The sequence below is a fragment of the Solenopsis invicta genome, chromosome 14 (assembly GCF_016802725.1).
Source record: "Solenopsis invicta isolate M01_SB chromosome 14, UNIL_Sinv_3.0, whole genome shotgun sequence".
In the NCBI taxonomy this organism is placed as follows: domain Eukaryota; kingdom Metazoa; phylum Arthropoda; class Insecta; order Hymenoptera; family Formicidae; genus Solenopsis; species Solenopsis invicta.
This window is the reverse complement of record NC_052677.1, coordinates 558,087-575,891: the sequence shown is the minus strand read 5'-3', so window position 1 is coordinate 575,891 and position 17,805 is coordinate 558,087. Positions and strand designations below refer to the sequence as shown.

The 17,805-nt window shown below is 31.8% G+C and overlaps 2 protein-coding genes across 8 annotated transcripts in view; one reads left to right on the top strand and one right to left on the bottom strand.

Annotated features, from left to right (window-relative positions):
- LOC105206064 (synaptotagmin-1) overlaps positions 1–17,805 on the top strand; it is a 46,122-nt gene that overhangs the window by 8,962 nt on the left and 19,355 nt on the right. For all 7 annotated transcript variants that reach the window (XM_039456985.1, XM_011175599.3, XM_011175596.3 and 4 more), the window contains 4 exons: positions 3,160–3,248; positions 3,336–3,464; positions 5,404–5,601; positions 11,989–12,141. In XM_039456985.1, the coding sequence (XP_039312919.1) occupies positions 3,160–3,248; positions 3,336–3,464; positions 5,404–5,601; positions 11,989–12,141 (569 nt within the window). The remainder of the gene's footprint in view (positions 1–3,159; positions 3,249–3,335; positions 3,465–5,403; positions 5,602–11,988; positions 12,142–17,805) is intronic.
- LOC105200182 overlaps positions 1–17,805 on the bottom strand; it is a 112,490-nt gene that overhangs the window by 92,663 nt on the left and 2,022 nt on the right. The gene's annotated exons all lie outside the window — the stretch shown is intronic.

The following is a 17,805-nucleotide window of genomic DNA, read 5'->3' as shown; positions in this document are numbered from 1 at the left end:
AAGGGGATTAAAAACTTCTCGTTCAATTACCATTTTGTATCCGCTTCTTTTACCAGTTTTAAATTTAAACAATTTGAAAATTTAGATACATTGCCTTTATATATTATCCATTACAAATAACTTATATATTATAATTATTATTCAATAAGAACAGGATCGTTTAATATACGTTTATTAAACGTAAGTACGGTGTAAAAGAGGTATAGGTATATGGCAGATAATATAGGCAAAACGGTTTTTATACGTTAGTGCAATATACGTTTATAATAATTGTTTTTATTACATATATATGATACAAAACGTATTTTATATGTTGAAAAATGGTTTATAAAATACCAGAATTGTATCTACATTTATAACACGTATAGAAATAATATCAAATACCATCATATACTAATTAAATAAACGTTTCTTAAATACGTTTATGATTTGCAAAAGTTGTCCGTTTAAATAACGTATCATAAAATGCCAGAATTTTATCTACGTTTATAACACGTATAGAAATACTATCAAATATTATTAGATACTAATTAAATAATCGTTTCTTAAATACGTTTATGATTTGTCCATTTAAAAATTGTCACTTTAAAAAACGTATCAAGAATATCCAGGTATGATATACTTTTTAGATATGTTAATAAAAGTTTGAGCTTAAAATATATTTATATGTTTTCATTGCAGCAATATTTAAATGAATAATAAACGTATTTTATACCACATTTGATATAGCTAATTATAAGTTTATTGAAGATGTATATTATTTATGAAATGAAAAACATTTATAAAACATTTCGGAAATACCGAATACGGTTAAAATCCAAGACATTCAATTATTAATAGTTATTTTACACGTAAAAACATATTACGGTTCTTTCGAAAATCACGCGATTTGTTTTGGTTTTGAGTCTCAAAGCTTTTTCGCGACGCCAGCCTTCGCAGCTTGTGCGGCTTTCGCTAGGTGGCCACGCCGCGAAGGATCTTCTCGTGAGTCGAATGCGACCACAGGCGTTATACCTAGGTGCCACCGCAGCCGATTTTCCACCTCAAATTTTGGTGAGACTTTTGGGAGCTTCTTGTTATATAACCTCAAGACGAATAATCTATATTTTCTTCGAATAATGGGGTATACCCTATGATCAGAAAGTACCGGGAATTTTTTATTTAAAAGTACCGCGCATGCGGGAACCGGTTTATTTTTTTTTCTTATGTTGGTACGACCTTAAGACGCACATCTGTCAGGTTTTAGTGCCATCCGATCATTAGTGTCTGCCTGGCGTTTGTTTACATCAGTCAACTTTTTTCATTTTGCCGCATTTTACTATGAATAATTTTGTTGAACAAAGAGTTTGTTTGAAATTTTGTATTGCGAACGAAATTTCGTGTGCCGATGCACTGAAAATGTTGCAAAAAGCATTTTGCGAATCTGCTCTATCAAAAACAAGAGCATACGAGTGATATAAAGACTTTAAAAGTGGTCGTACAGTGGTGGAAGATTTCCCTCGTTCCGGACGTCCATCGACGTCGAACACCGATAAAAACGTGAAGAAAGTGAAAGAAATGGTGCTTGAAAATCATCATACCAGCTTAAGAGAGATGTCTAGTGAACTTGGCATTGCATATGGAACGGCACAGCATATTGTGGTTGATGTTTTGGGTATGGATTCTTGGATTTTGCATGATGATAACGCACCATCGCACCGAGCCCGAATTGTACTGAATTATTTGACCAAACATCAAGTAAATACCATCAAGCAAGCATCGTATTCACCTGATATGGCCCCGTGCGACTTTTTTTTGTTCCCCAAGTTGAAGTTGCCACTTCGTGGAAAGAGATTTCAGTCGATCGAGGAGATCAAAGAGAATGCGACGAGGGAACTAAAGGCCATCCCTTCGTCGGCCTACCAGGGATGCATGGAGGACTGGGTCAAGCGTTGGCACATGTGTGTTGCTTCAGATGGATCATATTTTGAAGGAGATAAAATAAATTTGCCTGAAATTTAACTCTATTTTGTTTTATTTAAAAATTCCCGGTACTTTCTGATCATAGGGTATGTGAAACGCTGTTCCACATAAACTTTATATCTTTATGTATAATTAACAATTTGTATTGTAATTTATTCTTGTACATAAATTAAATGCTTAATTCAAATTTAATCCTTTTTTTAACAAAAAGGATTACAAGGAATATTTTTTTTGTAAAGTAAACATTTATTACGTATAAATTATGGATTTATTAATACATGTTTTATACGACTATATACTCGTAATTAATTCATTAATTATTTAGGTCTTTAATCCTAATATAATTCGTATATGCTTAACGTTTAATAAATGAATAAAAATTATTTAGTATATGAAAACGTTTCTGAGACGGTCATGAAAACGGAAATTAGACCGACTTCAAATACGTTTAATATACAAGGTTTACACCATACGATAATTCCAAAAATAAACGTATATTATACCATTTTCTTCTTATTGGTATACTTATTTATTATTTTAAATAATATTACTTGAATTAAAATTCCTTTAAAATTAAATTTAAATTAATGTTTAAAATATAATTAAATTTTCTATTTAAAAAATTTGCATACTATATCAATATTATTAAAATAAATAAAAATAAATAAAAATACTCATTAAAAAAAAATTATTGCTCACCTCCGAGAGCAAACTCGGATCTTACGATTATGAAGCAAGCACTTAACTCACGGAGCCAACTGCACTGGTTGGAAGTATGGTTACCGGGAAAGCTCACATGGCGCGCTTTAGATATGGCCAATTTTCACAAATTTATTACTCTGAAACTAAACCCTATTCAATCAAACGCTGGGAAACGTAAACTTTTTCTTCGTCTCTAGAATAATTAAAAAAATTGGGACCGGAATTCTAGAATGAGTCACCTGGTCTTCCTCTTGTTAGAGATAAAGTCGAATCCAAACTAGGTTTTCCATGGATCGTAACTAGTAAATTTAAGTTAATTATCTTAACTATATTCTAAATGGGTTTAAGATTGACGAACTTTTATTTTCCCTTATTAATACCCATATAACGCCAGTATTAAGTATGGAATACCTGGATAAATTTTCACGCGGATATTTCTTTTAGCGCATTAAGTACAATGCCTACATAACAAAATAATAATATTGTGCTATGCAGGTACTATTAGTGAGAATGGAGAATCTCATATGGACTCATTTAATTCTACCAACGCTCAATGCAAGAATGTGGAGTATTCTTCTACATTGGTAATTATGCACTGTTAAATGGAAATGGAGTTCTATCATATTATTGCGCTATATTTGACGATTAATTTATTTTTCTGGAAATTGCAGAATTTGATTTACCCAGACAAGCAGAAAAATGATGAAAACGTGAAAGAATTTCCAACTGAATTGACAATGAGTTTGCAATATTTGCCTCCCTGCGACATTATTCCTGGGAAGCTCATTATCGGTATTGAAGTGCGTTATTGGTATTTTGTGCAAAAACACAAGACAAGAGTTTCACAAAAAAGTTTTACTTTAATAATGATTCATATAGTATATAATATAACTCATGTAGTATAATATAACAACAATATCACAACAATTATTTTCTCGTAGCAATTATAATAACATGTAGTATAAACATTTTTGGAATTTTATAAAGACACAGTAAAATTATTGTAGTAAAGGTCATAATAAAGGTTAGCAAGTAACGTGGTATTTGTAACGTCGTTACCATTACAATTACATTTTTCGGTAATGAATAAATAACGGCGTTACATATTATAATTTGTAATGAGTTACATTTCGGTAATGGTAACGATTTGAATAGTTACTTTTATCGTTACTTTAAAGTACAATTAGCCTCAAAAATTTTTATACACTTCCATTAAAAATAAATATTGAGGCTTAATACTTAGTATTTAAGTTAAAATATTGAATATTGAAAATCAGTTGAATATTTAAGTATTAATAAAGATTAAGTATTGATGAATACAGAATATTGATAGTTAGTGTTGGTGAGTACTAGGTGTTAAAGATTGGTATTGTTCAATGTTAAAGATAGTTAAGTATTAATAAATATTGAATGATCACAATCAGTATTGATGAATACTTATAGTAATCATAATGTAGACATTAATACTTGAGCATTATTGCCTATATTATAATTACTATGAGGGAATAGAAATATAACGTGACTGATTCTTTCTGAAATCAGATTTACAAAATTCACGATTTTATCAAAACCTCGTTTTTTAAAGTACAATTAAGTATTTTATTATAATAAATAAATGCAAATAAGGATAAAATCATACAGCGATAAAAAAATCTTATTTTAAAGCTATAAAATTATACAATTTAATAAAAGTTTTTTTATTTATAAAAATAATTAATTGTTACAAATGTTATAAGTAATCAAATTATTTATTCTTTTTATAACATCAAAACCCCTTTAAAAGGTTTAATCCTTTTTTAGCCATTGTATACATGTAATTTAATCATTCCTTCATAATTTGTATATTCAATAAATAAAATCAGTGAGTTTGGTGTACGTTTTTTATATTTTTTATTACAGCCGTTAATACTAATACTTAGTATTTGCCAATATTAATACTAGGTATTTGTCAATACTAACATCAAGTATTTGCCGATTTTATAAGTATCAGCCAATTAGTATTATCATTATTAAGTATTAAGATCTCAATATATTTATTTTCTGTAAGGGTCAGCATCATCGAAAGTTAGCAGTGAGAATTGGTTGTACACCTAATAAAATGTCTGCCAAATTAAATCACAATAATGTAATGCCGATGGCACAATTGTATTCCTGTAACATTTATGTACTATTGTGAATTAAATCATTTAAATATTTTTATATTACATATATATTACAGTTATATTATTGCATATAATTTATTTGCTTTTATCTCGAATCCAAAGGATACTCTCAAAAGTTATTTTATTAAAACGTGGTTAAAAAGTAATGCTCTATCTTTTATTCTATCATGTGTAGGTTTTTAATTACGAGAAATAAAATATCCTCCCATTTATTTATCGGCAGTGCCGCGTATTTTTGTCATATTTACCATACTTTGTTATAATATTTTGCGATGATGCAGAAATATTTCAAATACCATATATTACACTGCAATATTATACAACTGTTACAAAAATATTAGATTGTGATACCTCAGTAGTACAACTGCAATATTGTAATATAATATTATCATGAGATTTCCGTAAAATTTCATTGTAATTTATAATAGGTATTTTCATAATATTACTGACATTACATGCTATATAGGAACATAAATATTAAAATGTTTAATTGATCAATCAATTAAATATGATGCTTCATGTTGTATATAAAATCACATAATGGAAATGAAGCATTTTGTATCTATCTGTTTTATAGGCGCTGTGTGGCCTTCCTCCAAAACAATACAACGGCACATTGGAACCTTATGTCGCGTTGAATATTATGAAACAATCATGGAGTCACAAGAAGCGGCAAAAATTGCATAGTTTTAGAACAAGGAGCATTAGGCATACTGCCAGTCCAATCTACAAAGAGACTTTTGTCATTGCAAACACAAAGCCGCAGGAAACTAAAGTAAAGTTTTTATGCAAAGAAAGCACGTTTTTCGTGATATTCTGGGACGGTTAGTAACATGGCCGTAAATGGATAATTTTTGGGATGGGGGATATTGCCATCCGTGGACGGCAAAATGGGCAAAATCAAGATTCTCGTACGATTCTCTACGCGCACTTTTGTTACGTGACTCCGCACATTTCGTGACGCATGCGCTGAGCGTAAGGTCAAAATGCATGCGAAGGTAGTACACTGATCTCTCATAACCTATAACCGGAACAGACAGTGACAGGAAAATGCCACACGCTAGTTTTCCCTCGAATGCTACAAAAAACGTTCTTTTTTTTGCATAATGTACTATTGTTATATAGGATATTATGAAGGGTGAGAAAAAATACGGATACCCTGAAAAATCTCGAAAAATATAAGTTTTACGAAAAAATGTTTCAGATAAAAGTTGTAGCGCTAGAATAGATCTATTTACTGATTTTATCAATTTAACTTTGAGTGGCATTGCCAAGATCAGGTTAAAGTTACGTCAATTTTTTTTAATAGACTACACTTTTTTGATCCCAGAAACTGATAGTTGGTGTTGAGAGCTTTTTAAAACACTATAATAAAGTTATTTCTTTTTTAAGTAGTTTCTAAGTTATGAGGCTTGAAAGTTACAGTATACTATAGTTTTCAAGCCTCACAATTCGGAAAGTACATAATAAAAAATAACTTTTTTATAGTGTTTTAAAAATTTCTTTAGATCGACTACAAGAAAATACAATAAAAGATATAGGTTGTTAGAAAAGTATCGCTTCCTCCTAATATTTCGGAAATTATTTTCAAATTTTCAGATAGAAACTACTTTTTTTTATTGCATTTTCTTGTTGTAGATCTCGAGAAGAAAAATTATATTTTTCAAGATTTTTCAGGGTTTTTCTTCACTCTATATGTTTCAGAAAAACATTATTACTGTAATTTCATGTTTCTATTTTCCTGAAAAAAAATTTTTATGCAAAAACATACATAAATACACTCGGCAGCAAAATTAAAGGATCATCTATTCTAACTCTCAAAAGTTAAGAAATTCAAGAAAGTGTAACTTTGTCAAAAATAATCGTAAAAAAATGTTCGAAAAAGAATTTTAAAGCTTGAAATCTCAAATTTCAAGATTGATAATTCATTAAACGGCTTACAGATTATTTACAAAGTTACACGAATTCAAATGGGGATACGTCAAATCTCAAAATTGTTTACAAACTTTGCAAAGCTCTATGAAGCTCGACGTGAAATCAAATTGCACGCAAATCCAGTTTACAGCATTTGAAAGCGCAAATTTTTATCTTTAATTTGCGTTCTTGTTGAGAGTTGTACGATTTTTATTCACCGAGTTATTCAACATTGAAACAAAAATGCCTTTTTTTGCTTCAATATTAAACAACTCGGTGAATAAAAATTGTACAACTCTCAACAAGTACGCAAATTAAAGATAAAGATTTACGCCTTTGAATGCTGTAAACCGTATTTTTATGAGATTTTTTTTATGCCGTGGAGCTTTTCAAATTTTATTTAAAAAAATCCATTAAATGTCAAAATTTTATAAAAATTTTAACATTTAATGGATTTTTTTAAATAAAATTTTAAAAGCTCCACGGCATAAAAAAAATCTCATAAAAATACGGTTACAGCATTCAAAGGCGTAAATCTTTATCTTTAATTTGCGTACTTGTTGAGAGTTGTACAATTTTAATGTAAATAAAAATCGAACACAAATGTAGTTTACAGCATTCGAAAGCGTGAATCTTTACTTTTAATTTGCGTATTTGTTGAGCGTTGTACGATTTTCTTTCACTGAGTTATTCAACATTGAAGCAAAAATGGTTTCTTTTTTCAATGTTGAATAATTTGGTGAATAAAAATTGTACAACGCTCAATAAGTAAGCAAATTTAAGGTAAAGATTCACGCTTTTGAACGCTGTAAACTGCATTTGATTTATCATTTTTGTTGATTTATCATGTTACACTCTCTTTGAGAGAGTAACTGTAGGTGATCCATTTTGCTGTTAAATGTTCACTTAATCTTTGCTGAAGTCGATATTTGAACTTTGTAAAAAAAATTGTAAAACAATCTTCTTGGGCTCATTTTAAAAGGAGAAGCTTTTTGATCATTTTAATGATTTTACTCGAAGATTTTTTTATACTAGGAAATGAAGTAAGAAATTCGAGAAAGATTTTAAAAAATCAAATATTTTCCAAATTTAAACAAATTTAGGAAGTTGCAAATTTTTTGCTATTCAAATTAACATAAAATTGAAAATTAAAAAACCCTGTAAAAAATTTATTAATTAAAATCCATAATATATTTGATGTTTTATTGCATTAGAAAAAATTTTTTACTTTGTAAATTTTTAATTTTTAAAAATCCTTCATGAATTTCTTCCTTCATTTCATAGTGGAAAAGAATTTTTTTTCTCTTCGAGAAAAATCGATTTATAATCAAAAGGTTTCGCTTTTTAAAATAAGCTCTGAGAGATCATTTTACACTTTTTTTTACGAAATTCAAATATTGACTTCAACGAACATTAAGTGAGCGTTCAACAGCAAAATTTAAGGATCATTTACAGTTACTCTCCAAAAGAGAGTATAACATGATAAATCAACAAAAATGATTAATCAAATGTTTCAAAACGCATTTTACAGTTTAATGTTTCTACATACTTTTAATATCGACTTTTAAAATATATAAAAAAGGCTATTTTTGCTGTAGTCAGCGTCCGAAAAACCTATTAATGCTGCTTTTCTACCGCCGCTTACATACTCGATACCGTAATTAATTGTGCCTTGAAGATACGCGAATATCCGCTGCTTGTCAGTGTGTCGCATTATGTTTGCTCAAATATTTGCTTACTGAATTTACCGCATATGCTGTATTTGGTCTCGATACGGTTGCTAGGAAAACTAACGACCCGACTGCCTCGCAATAAAGCATGTTACTTAATTCTTCGTCGTTCTGCTCACTTGGGGACAGTGTTGCGTGAGGATCCACCGGCACACTCAACGTTTTCATGTCTATTCTGAATTTTTTTATTATCTTTTGCGTATATGCGCTTTGATAAATCATTAACGTTTTTTGCTTTCTATCGCGTTTAATTTGCAGCGCGACAAAAGTATTTGAATTCTCAACCGTTATTTTGAACGTTTTGCTTAATTGCTGAATTATTGTCTTAACAATCTCTACACTGTTTGAGGCGACCAGGCTGTCGTTGACAAATAGCGCCAAATACACTACGTCGTTTTTTAATTTCCTGGTAAACACACATTTATCTGCGTCGCACTCTTTTAGGTTGAACTCGTTCAGAAATTTTGTGAATCTCAGTTTCCAACATCTTGGAGTCTGTTTTAGTCCATATAAAGATTTTTTGAGCTTGCACGCGACGTTCCTGGGATTTTCTTTCGCCCTGAGTCCTTCCGGAATCTCCATATGTATCGTCTCTTCCAGTTTTCCGTATAAAAATGCAGTTTGAACGTCAAATTGCATTACTTTGAGATCTTTCGTAGCGATCACCGCTAGCAATACTCTCAGCGAGTCGTATCTCACCACTGAAAAGGTTTCCTTGAAGTCAACCCCCTTGCACGCAAAGGCGTCTTGAATCAATGTGACTTCCCGTCTGCATCCTTCTTTACCCGAAACACTCATTTCGAGTCAATCAGTCTCATTTCCGGCGTTCTTTTTACGAGTTTCCAGTTTGTACTATTCTCCTCGTGTGACTTGAGTTTGTTTTGAATAACACCTGTCCACTGCGTGGCTTTAGTGGTGTTTGTAGCTTTTTTGTACGTCATCGGTACGACATTCGGCAACGTTTGCGTTGTACTGACATTTGTTTGGAGTCTTAATTTTCGAGCGTTTTTGTAGGACTTTTCAATCTTTTTCTATTAGCTCGTTCTTTTGTTTCTTAACCTCATTGTTGTCCTCTTCTTCTTGTTTCTTGTTGTCGCCGTCTTTTTCGGTATCGATTTCGTTCCCGTTCTCGTACCCGTTTTTGTTCTTGGCTTTTGGTGATGGAAAAATTACTTCGTTTTCTTCTTTCTTCCCTTCTCTCGACGGCGACATTATAACTTTTTCGTTGAACACATTTTGAGCTTTTTCGGTTTCAGATCTTTCCCCCTGTAATTTGTCGATTTCTTTGTATACGCGACAAAGATCTTCTTGCTCGCTCGCGCATCAAATTTCTGCGTGAATTGTTTAGGAGTATGCACGTACGCATCTGAGCCAAAAATTTGTAAATGCTTCAGATTTGGAGCTTTCCCAGTCCACGTTTCGTACGGCGTTACTGCACCACTCGTCTACAGTTTGGTTAAGAACATATACCGCACAGTATGTGCCTCTGCTCATAAGCTGAGCAGTAGATATTTCGCGATTATCATCAAGCTGAACACGAAAATTGAACAATAGTTGAAAGTGCGCGCACTTGCAAGCTTAAAAAAAGTGATTTCGAGAAAAACGCGTTTAAAGTTTAATGTAACAATCAGAGATAGAAATTTTTTATTTACCTTTAATCTGCGATGTTTGCATCATACCTACAAGTGGCCTTCCTTATTGTTCTCCTCCTCCTCATCCTTCTTGACCGATTTTAGAGATGATCAAGCCTCTTTGGCAGCATTTGTTAGCGAGCGCTCCGAATACTTGATGCGTTGCGCGTCAGTCTCGAGGCAGTCAGTAATTGTAGCAGTTCGGTTCAATTGTCATGGTTAGGTTAACTCTTCCATAATTTTCATAACGTTTGAGTAGCCATCATTGTATATGCAAATAGCAATATTACTTACAGTATCAAGAATAACTTTATCGCTGGAATCTGTTTTTGGAGTCATTGATCAAATCAAAGTTGAAACTTTTATTACTGTTTTGTGTCTAGTCACTCAAACAACGGTCAAGAAGATCATCACTGCTTAATTCTTCATAGATTGGCTTAATAGCGTCCAAAAGCAGGAAAAGCTGGTTTATGCTTAAATTTAGCCATTGTGTTAGTGGCTTTCATCTTTTGCCACTTACAGCACGAATCTTTACCGGGCGGGCATTTATTGTGCTGTGGCTTTTCGTCTGTGGATAACTTATGATAAAGGGTTGCCCAGATCTCTCGTCTCATATTTACAATTAAAACTATCGACTCATAATTACGACGGATAGCTAATCCAAAAAAAGAGACAATTTATCTATAAGTTTCCCAGTCAATTTGCCTTTTTCTCCAAGTCCTTTCGTGGATTTCTTCAAGTAGCGAAGGCGGGTACCCATTCGTTTTTACATATGATTAATGCATTCCTTTTTCTTTTATACGTTCACTAGGGAGCTAAGAAAACCTTATTAAGCTTCACTGTAGATAACTAATCCTTTTAGTATTCTCAGAAGGCTCTCTTCGCAAACGCTTCAAATCTTACCAAAAAGTACGATGATTTAAAATTCCAAAAATGACACTTAAAGATCTTTCTTCGCTTTTAGACCTTTTGTACGTTATTTTTAAGACCTTAAAGCATCATTTAAGCAAAAAAAAAAGAAAACCGATTTTTTGAAAATTCTAAAGTGGCGTTATCCCTTAAAGTCTTGAGTCATTTTTTGATTTCAACTTTCTGTTCAGTGTTAAAGTTAGCAAATGAGCGCTTGTCTATGGGAGAGAAAGCAAGGACAAAGAATAGCCAGAAGTGGAGCTGACGGAGTATCATAACTGAAATAGTGAATTTCACTAATTTTGATAGATTTGAAATTTTAAATGCAATAAATATTTTTCTAATAAAAAAAATTTTTACGTGCAGAATGGTAAATGCACCATAGTACATGATTAGTGCAACTATTTAATGCTATATCTTTTAACTATTCTCTATTGGGACAAAAAATTTAGCAGATTATTTTGCAAGAAGAGCACTTCACAAGGCTTTACTCCGTTTTGCTATTCTCCGTTTGCTGCTTTCATTAACTATAGACAGGTGCTATTTTGCTAACTTTAACATTGTATAATAACGAACAGAAAGCTAAGATCAAAAAATGATTTAGGACTTTTCGACTTGGATTTTTATCCTGTATTCATGGTATGCTCCGTATGGTTTTTTAGTTACACCTTGTATATTTATACACAGTTATATACATTTTTCTATATTTATGTATGTTCTTGCATAAAAAAACTTTTACCGGAAATGTAATTTGTATTTTCTAGAAATGTAATAATATGACGTATAAAATAATTAAAATTTAATAGCACGTGCATTGCTAATTTATTAATATAATGCTAAATCCGAAATTTACATCTATGGTTGGATAGTTAATGAATGGGAATTTTACCGTTTTCTATGATAGAATTTTTTATTGTAATAATGACAAAGTAAGTTTTGATTCATTTTTTCAAATAATTATATTATTTTATTTTACAGGAATGGATATTAGATATTACTGCATATGATCACGACAGATACGCAAATCACACAGAATTGTGTTCACTCAAGGTGTCGTTGAAAGATATGAAAAAGATTTTTTATAGTCCGGAAATTCATCTATTCAATTACAAAATGAAATCATCATATCAGGTGACGCATTTATAATACGCTAATTTTAGAAAAAATTAAACGGTAGATGTAGAAATAATAAATAATAAGCAAATAAAAGTATGAACAAAAAATAATTAAATATTTTATTATAAATGCATATCTAAGTGCAAATTCAAATAAAGATTTCAAAAAATATAATTACTATAAGCATCAGTATTTGCCGTTATCTATATAAAATTATCTAGATAATCATAATCTAGATAAAGAAATAACTTTATTTTATATAGATTATTATCACATAATCTTCATCTTCATCTTAGATAAAAAAATATTTTTTTAAATTATCTAGAATAATGCAATAACAAGAATGAAGTACTGTCTTTAGCCTTAGAAGCATCCAAGTTACCATTTATCCTAACAAATTTATTCAAGAATTGCAAAATTTATTGCCAATACTGAAAATCTATAGATACATAACGTTAATTATAGGTTTTTAGTACTGGCAATATGTATCGAAACGCAGTTCAGATCAACAATAGTGCAATATAAAAATTGCCCCAAACTATAAATTCAAAAATTTATAAAAAATTTTGTCACTCATATAATGTGAATTATATTTATATATTTTTTCTATCCTTAATTTTTATTTTTAATTGCGTATTGATTTAAAAACAAAAAATATTTTTTGTTAGTATTATTTGAAAAAAAATTTTTTTTTAAAATTTATTTAGAAATATAAACATATTTCATATTCTAAATTGTTTTTTTGCTGAATAACGATATTATCTGATAATTATCTAGATAAAACTATATATTTTTCATCTTTTATCTAGATAAATTGAAATTAAATCAGCTATATCTTATCTAAGATACATTTACACGTAATTTATGTTATCTTTATTTAGATAAATTTTAAGTTATCTAAGCACAACACTGATAAGCATAAATGTATATTGTATATATAATAAAGGGGAGAGTGAGCTAAATCGGACAATGTTCTAAATAGGATCTTATTAATTTAAACGAAGACAGGTTAAGTAGATTTACGTGCCATTCATAATGTAAAGTCCTTATAAGACATCAAACATGTGACAGCAATTTGACAGTTCTTTGTCAAAACATTCATAACATAGACGCAAATACGTACTTTTAGCCATCACGTGTAAAAATTATTTTAAAAAAGATAATTTTTATAATTCATTATTTAAAAGATACTAAAATTTTAAAAAGTAATTGATTTGAAATAATTAAAAAGTGTAGATTTAAAAATATATCAATCATTTTGTGATCACTTACGGTTTATTGTAAAATTTGTTCCAAAGTTTGGAAGGACTTATTTCCAAATCGAACTTTTACCTCAGAATTACAACTTGATCGTAGCACTGGTGATTAAATCTGATTTTAGAAATGTTAATTAAATTAGTAAAATATTATGAGTTTTTACACTCGAAATAATTAAATTTTATTGATTTCAACTCTAATTATATAATAACAATATCATAACATTATCAGGAAACTTCTAATTAAATAAATTGTTTCGAATTGTTTTTTGTAAATAAAATTTTTATTTTTTTACTCTTAAATTACTTGTTTTTACTCAATACTAAAAAAATACATTAAAATCTTTTAAAATTCTATTTGAAAGTCGATAAAAATAGAAATGCCCGATTTGGACTAGGGAATGGTCCGATTTGAAACCTGTAGTTCTAAATCAGACTGGAAAAAGCGTTTTTACATTTTCCATTATATTGTAATTCAACACAGGTGAGAGATACATCAAAACGTTTTGAAATGAAGCAAAAATGACGGGAATTAAATTATCTTTCCAACGGCACCTCCATTTTTATGATCGAACTATATTTGTGTAGAGTTTTATAGAGAGCAAAAACTGCAAATTGGTCCGACTTACCTCACTCTCTCATATACAAATATATATAGGGTGTCTTAGATTTCGCGTGACATTCATTAATGACAGATTTCTGAGATCAAAACGAAAATCCTAGTATCAAAATGTCAAAGTTACAGTTCTTAAATAAATACGTATCTTCACATCATACCGTGAAGACATATGCAAAATCAATATAAAAAATAAATATCATATTTAAGAACACCTTTATTACTATCCTGCCGCGAATTTCCATAGGAAAACGATCCAGATGCTCTATAGAATCTATATGAGTCCTGCATGGAACCTACGTGGATCTACATGGGACCATAACGGTCACATGTAAAACCGTAATGATCCCATATAGGAATTTGCGACAAAGTGTGTAATATACCTTATTTGAGTGTAATATTGCCGATTTTCTTTCGCGCGGATTAGCTCGTCGGAGCGGTGCGATAGAAAGGGCTCGAACGGGAAGAGAGGAAAGAGTCGTGTGTATAAATGACGAGTCGGTGGTGTGTGAGATATAATCTACGCGTGTTTATTAATTAAGCTTCTACGGAACCGAAAGCATACAGTGGTTCGGTGCGCGCGGACGGACAAGGTACTTGAACTTAGAACGGCGTGTGGACGGACGGATTTTTTGAAAACGCGGCTATTTACAAGTTTATATACATACGGTTCGCGAGGTGTCGCTAGGCGACGGAACGCGAGTGATGTCTAGATGCGGGCGCGGCTTTTCCGGGTGTATCGGTACGTGATGGGCGGAGCTCCGCGTCGCGCTGTGGCGATGCGCGAATCGGCAGGGCGACCGCGGCCGCGTGCGTGCCGATGACGGCTAGGATGCCGCGAAACGCGCCGAGTACCTCGGCTGAAACCCCGTATCGGCGATTCCGTTTGCTTGCGTTTCGTGGAGGAGCGGAGATAACCGCAGTTCGTGAGCTGGTCGGGAGTCCTCCCCTCGCCAAGGACCTTGACGAGAGTTGGACGCTCGGGCTCGCGAGGATGCGGAGGATGAGGAGCGGTGTGGAAATTGCGGAGTACCTCCGCCGTGGCCAATCTTCGACCACGTTTATTTCCAGGAGTGTCAGACATAGCGGATCAACGGATGATGCTGGCTGACGGGAAACAGGTGCCTCTATCGGAGCACGCGGCCCTATATATACTCGGCGACTCCGTTTGCCTCCGTCATTTTCGGCGCTTGACGGCGGGCTCGCCGGAGTGGGACGAACGCGCGCTCCTTCGTGTGCGCGTGCGCGCCGACTTAACGCGCGCGATGGCTCGATGCACGGTTTTACCGCGCGAAGTTCTTATCATCTTTATAATTGGGTGCCCGAGGCACTCCCGGTTATAGCCCGGCGGCTCTCTCTCCGGCTGTTGGCGGCCGGGGACAATGCATGACATTTTTCGGGGGTGTGCATCGTTACATGAGCATACGAATTGTGGACAGTTTGATGTGCCAACTTTAACTTTCTTATTTAAGAGGACGCTCAAGTACCGCAAATTACCGATTTTTATATCATCTAAATATCTTCAAATTGGCGTTACAAAATCACAAAAACTTTGTCTAGAATTGAAATACGCATAAAAAAAGAGGTGCAAAAATAAATTTTACAAGAAAATTGAACAAAAAGTAAATAAATATTTAAAAATTTACTTGCATAGCCGTCATCTGAGATTTACTTTACCTTAATATAGAAGTTGTATAATTTTTGTACGTACAAAATGAGAGCACCATTCAAGAAACACACACCAATAACACTGACCGTGTGAAATTACGATTGAACGCTTAACAAACAAAAAAAAAATAGAAGAGAAGAGGGTATTATGGCTACTGTCGACAATATGGCTACCCCTATTATTTCCGATATTAGGTGGCGTATTTTAACAATTGCTTATGGAGTTATTCGTTTAATAGCCCGCCGTTTTTTAATAATGCTAAGATGCCAATATATAATGATTGATAATTGTTATAAGGCATTTTTATTTTTAAGTATTTCTAAACTTTTTCAAGATACACTTTTAACCTTTAATTACATACACTTCTTTATTATTCTTAAACTTGAGTGTATTATTACACGAAGATATATATACTCAAGTGTTTTTTGTTATTTAACTTTTTATTCGACCGTATGCATTTTGAATTGTACAAAGTTGAAACAATAACATGGAATTTTATTAATATGGTTTTTTAAACAAAATTTTTATATCAAAATATTTCTTCGATAAATCGATTGTCATTTTAAAGAGTGGTGTTTATAAACATTAGACATCATTTTATATTTGTTGTTTAATGTTAAACAAGGATAAAATGACATTTTTAATGAGAAATTTCTAATGATATTTTTAAAGTTTCTGAACGCAGGAAAATTCTAAATCGAGAAAATTTTAAACAATGAAAAATTAAAAATATAATGGTAGACTGAAAAGTACTTCACATATATTTGTAGAACACGAGCAAAAACAAATAGCAACATGGAGCAAAAAGTACATTAAAGTACAATTTTTAAGCTTCAAAATCATATATTTATTTTTCAACATAGTTACCGTTAAGGCTAACAGATTTTTCCCAAGTTTTTTTATTCCGCCACTGAAAAATTCTTTTGACTTTTTTCGAATCCGGGACTTGACAGCTGCCTTCACCTCATCGTCTAAGGTGTAATAATTATCCCTGATGTGTCTCTTGAGTAGAGAAAAAAAAATTGCAAGGTGCAAGATCGGGGGAGTAAGGAAGGTGTCAATCAGTTCAAATTTCAGGTTTTGCAGAGCCTCTCCCGTTGCGCGCGAGGTGTGTGGATGAGCGTTGTCATGTTGCAAGATTATTGAGACCAGACTGTCTCTAATACGACAAACTCGACGTCGGAGGTGTTTTATAGTCTGTATGTACTGAGAAGAATTTACCGTTGCCCTTTGTTTCAGAAAATCGGTCACGTAAACCGATTCCACATCCTTCTTATTCCTCCGATTTTACGCTTTGCGATTTTTATTTACAACAATTTTTTTTCTTCCACCGATTATGCAGTGCATTAGATTTTTATAAATCAAGTCCTGAATAATAAATATTTCATTACTTTGAATCTAGAATCTGTCAAACAACATTCCAATGAATGTAATCGTTCAAGTTTCAATAAAAAATATTAATTATAAACAAAGTAATTCAATAAAATTAAAATGGCTGCCATATTACTTTTTTCTCCTCTATCCTAATGAATTTATACTTCATGTATATTTTGCTAAGCGAAGCTGAACTGTCGTAAACAGAGCAGTAAAAGTGTTCAACAATAGTTGATAGGTCTTTTCGCAGATGGCGATGTAATCAAAGAACTAAGACGGATCTATGCGTTGGACAACGAGGGAGTAATTACTATAGCTAAAATATTGTCCCACAGATTATATGATTTTATCTGATTGCAAATGATTTCATTATTTTTTGTGATTGGAATTCATTATAGGGGCTAAAAAATTTTTCTAAAAAAAATATAAACATTTGTAATGATCTTTCTTTTAGAAACTGCATTGTGTGATTTTTAATAACTATTTTTGATCAAAAATTGATTACAAATACCAAGAGTTTACACTGATTTCATAACAAATTTTATGATGATTGCACATAATTTCCAATGATTACACAGAAATTCAAAATGATTTCTGGTGAGATTTTATTAAGATTTCCGATAACTTCATATGATTTTGTTATGATTTCTGAAGATTTCATATGATTTCATTATGATTTCTGAGGATTTCATTTGACTTTATGATTATATCTGATTGAAAAATGATTTCATAATAATTTCGAGGACACTGTACCATGATTACAT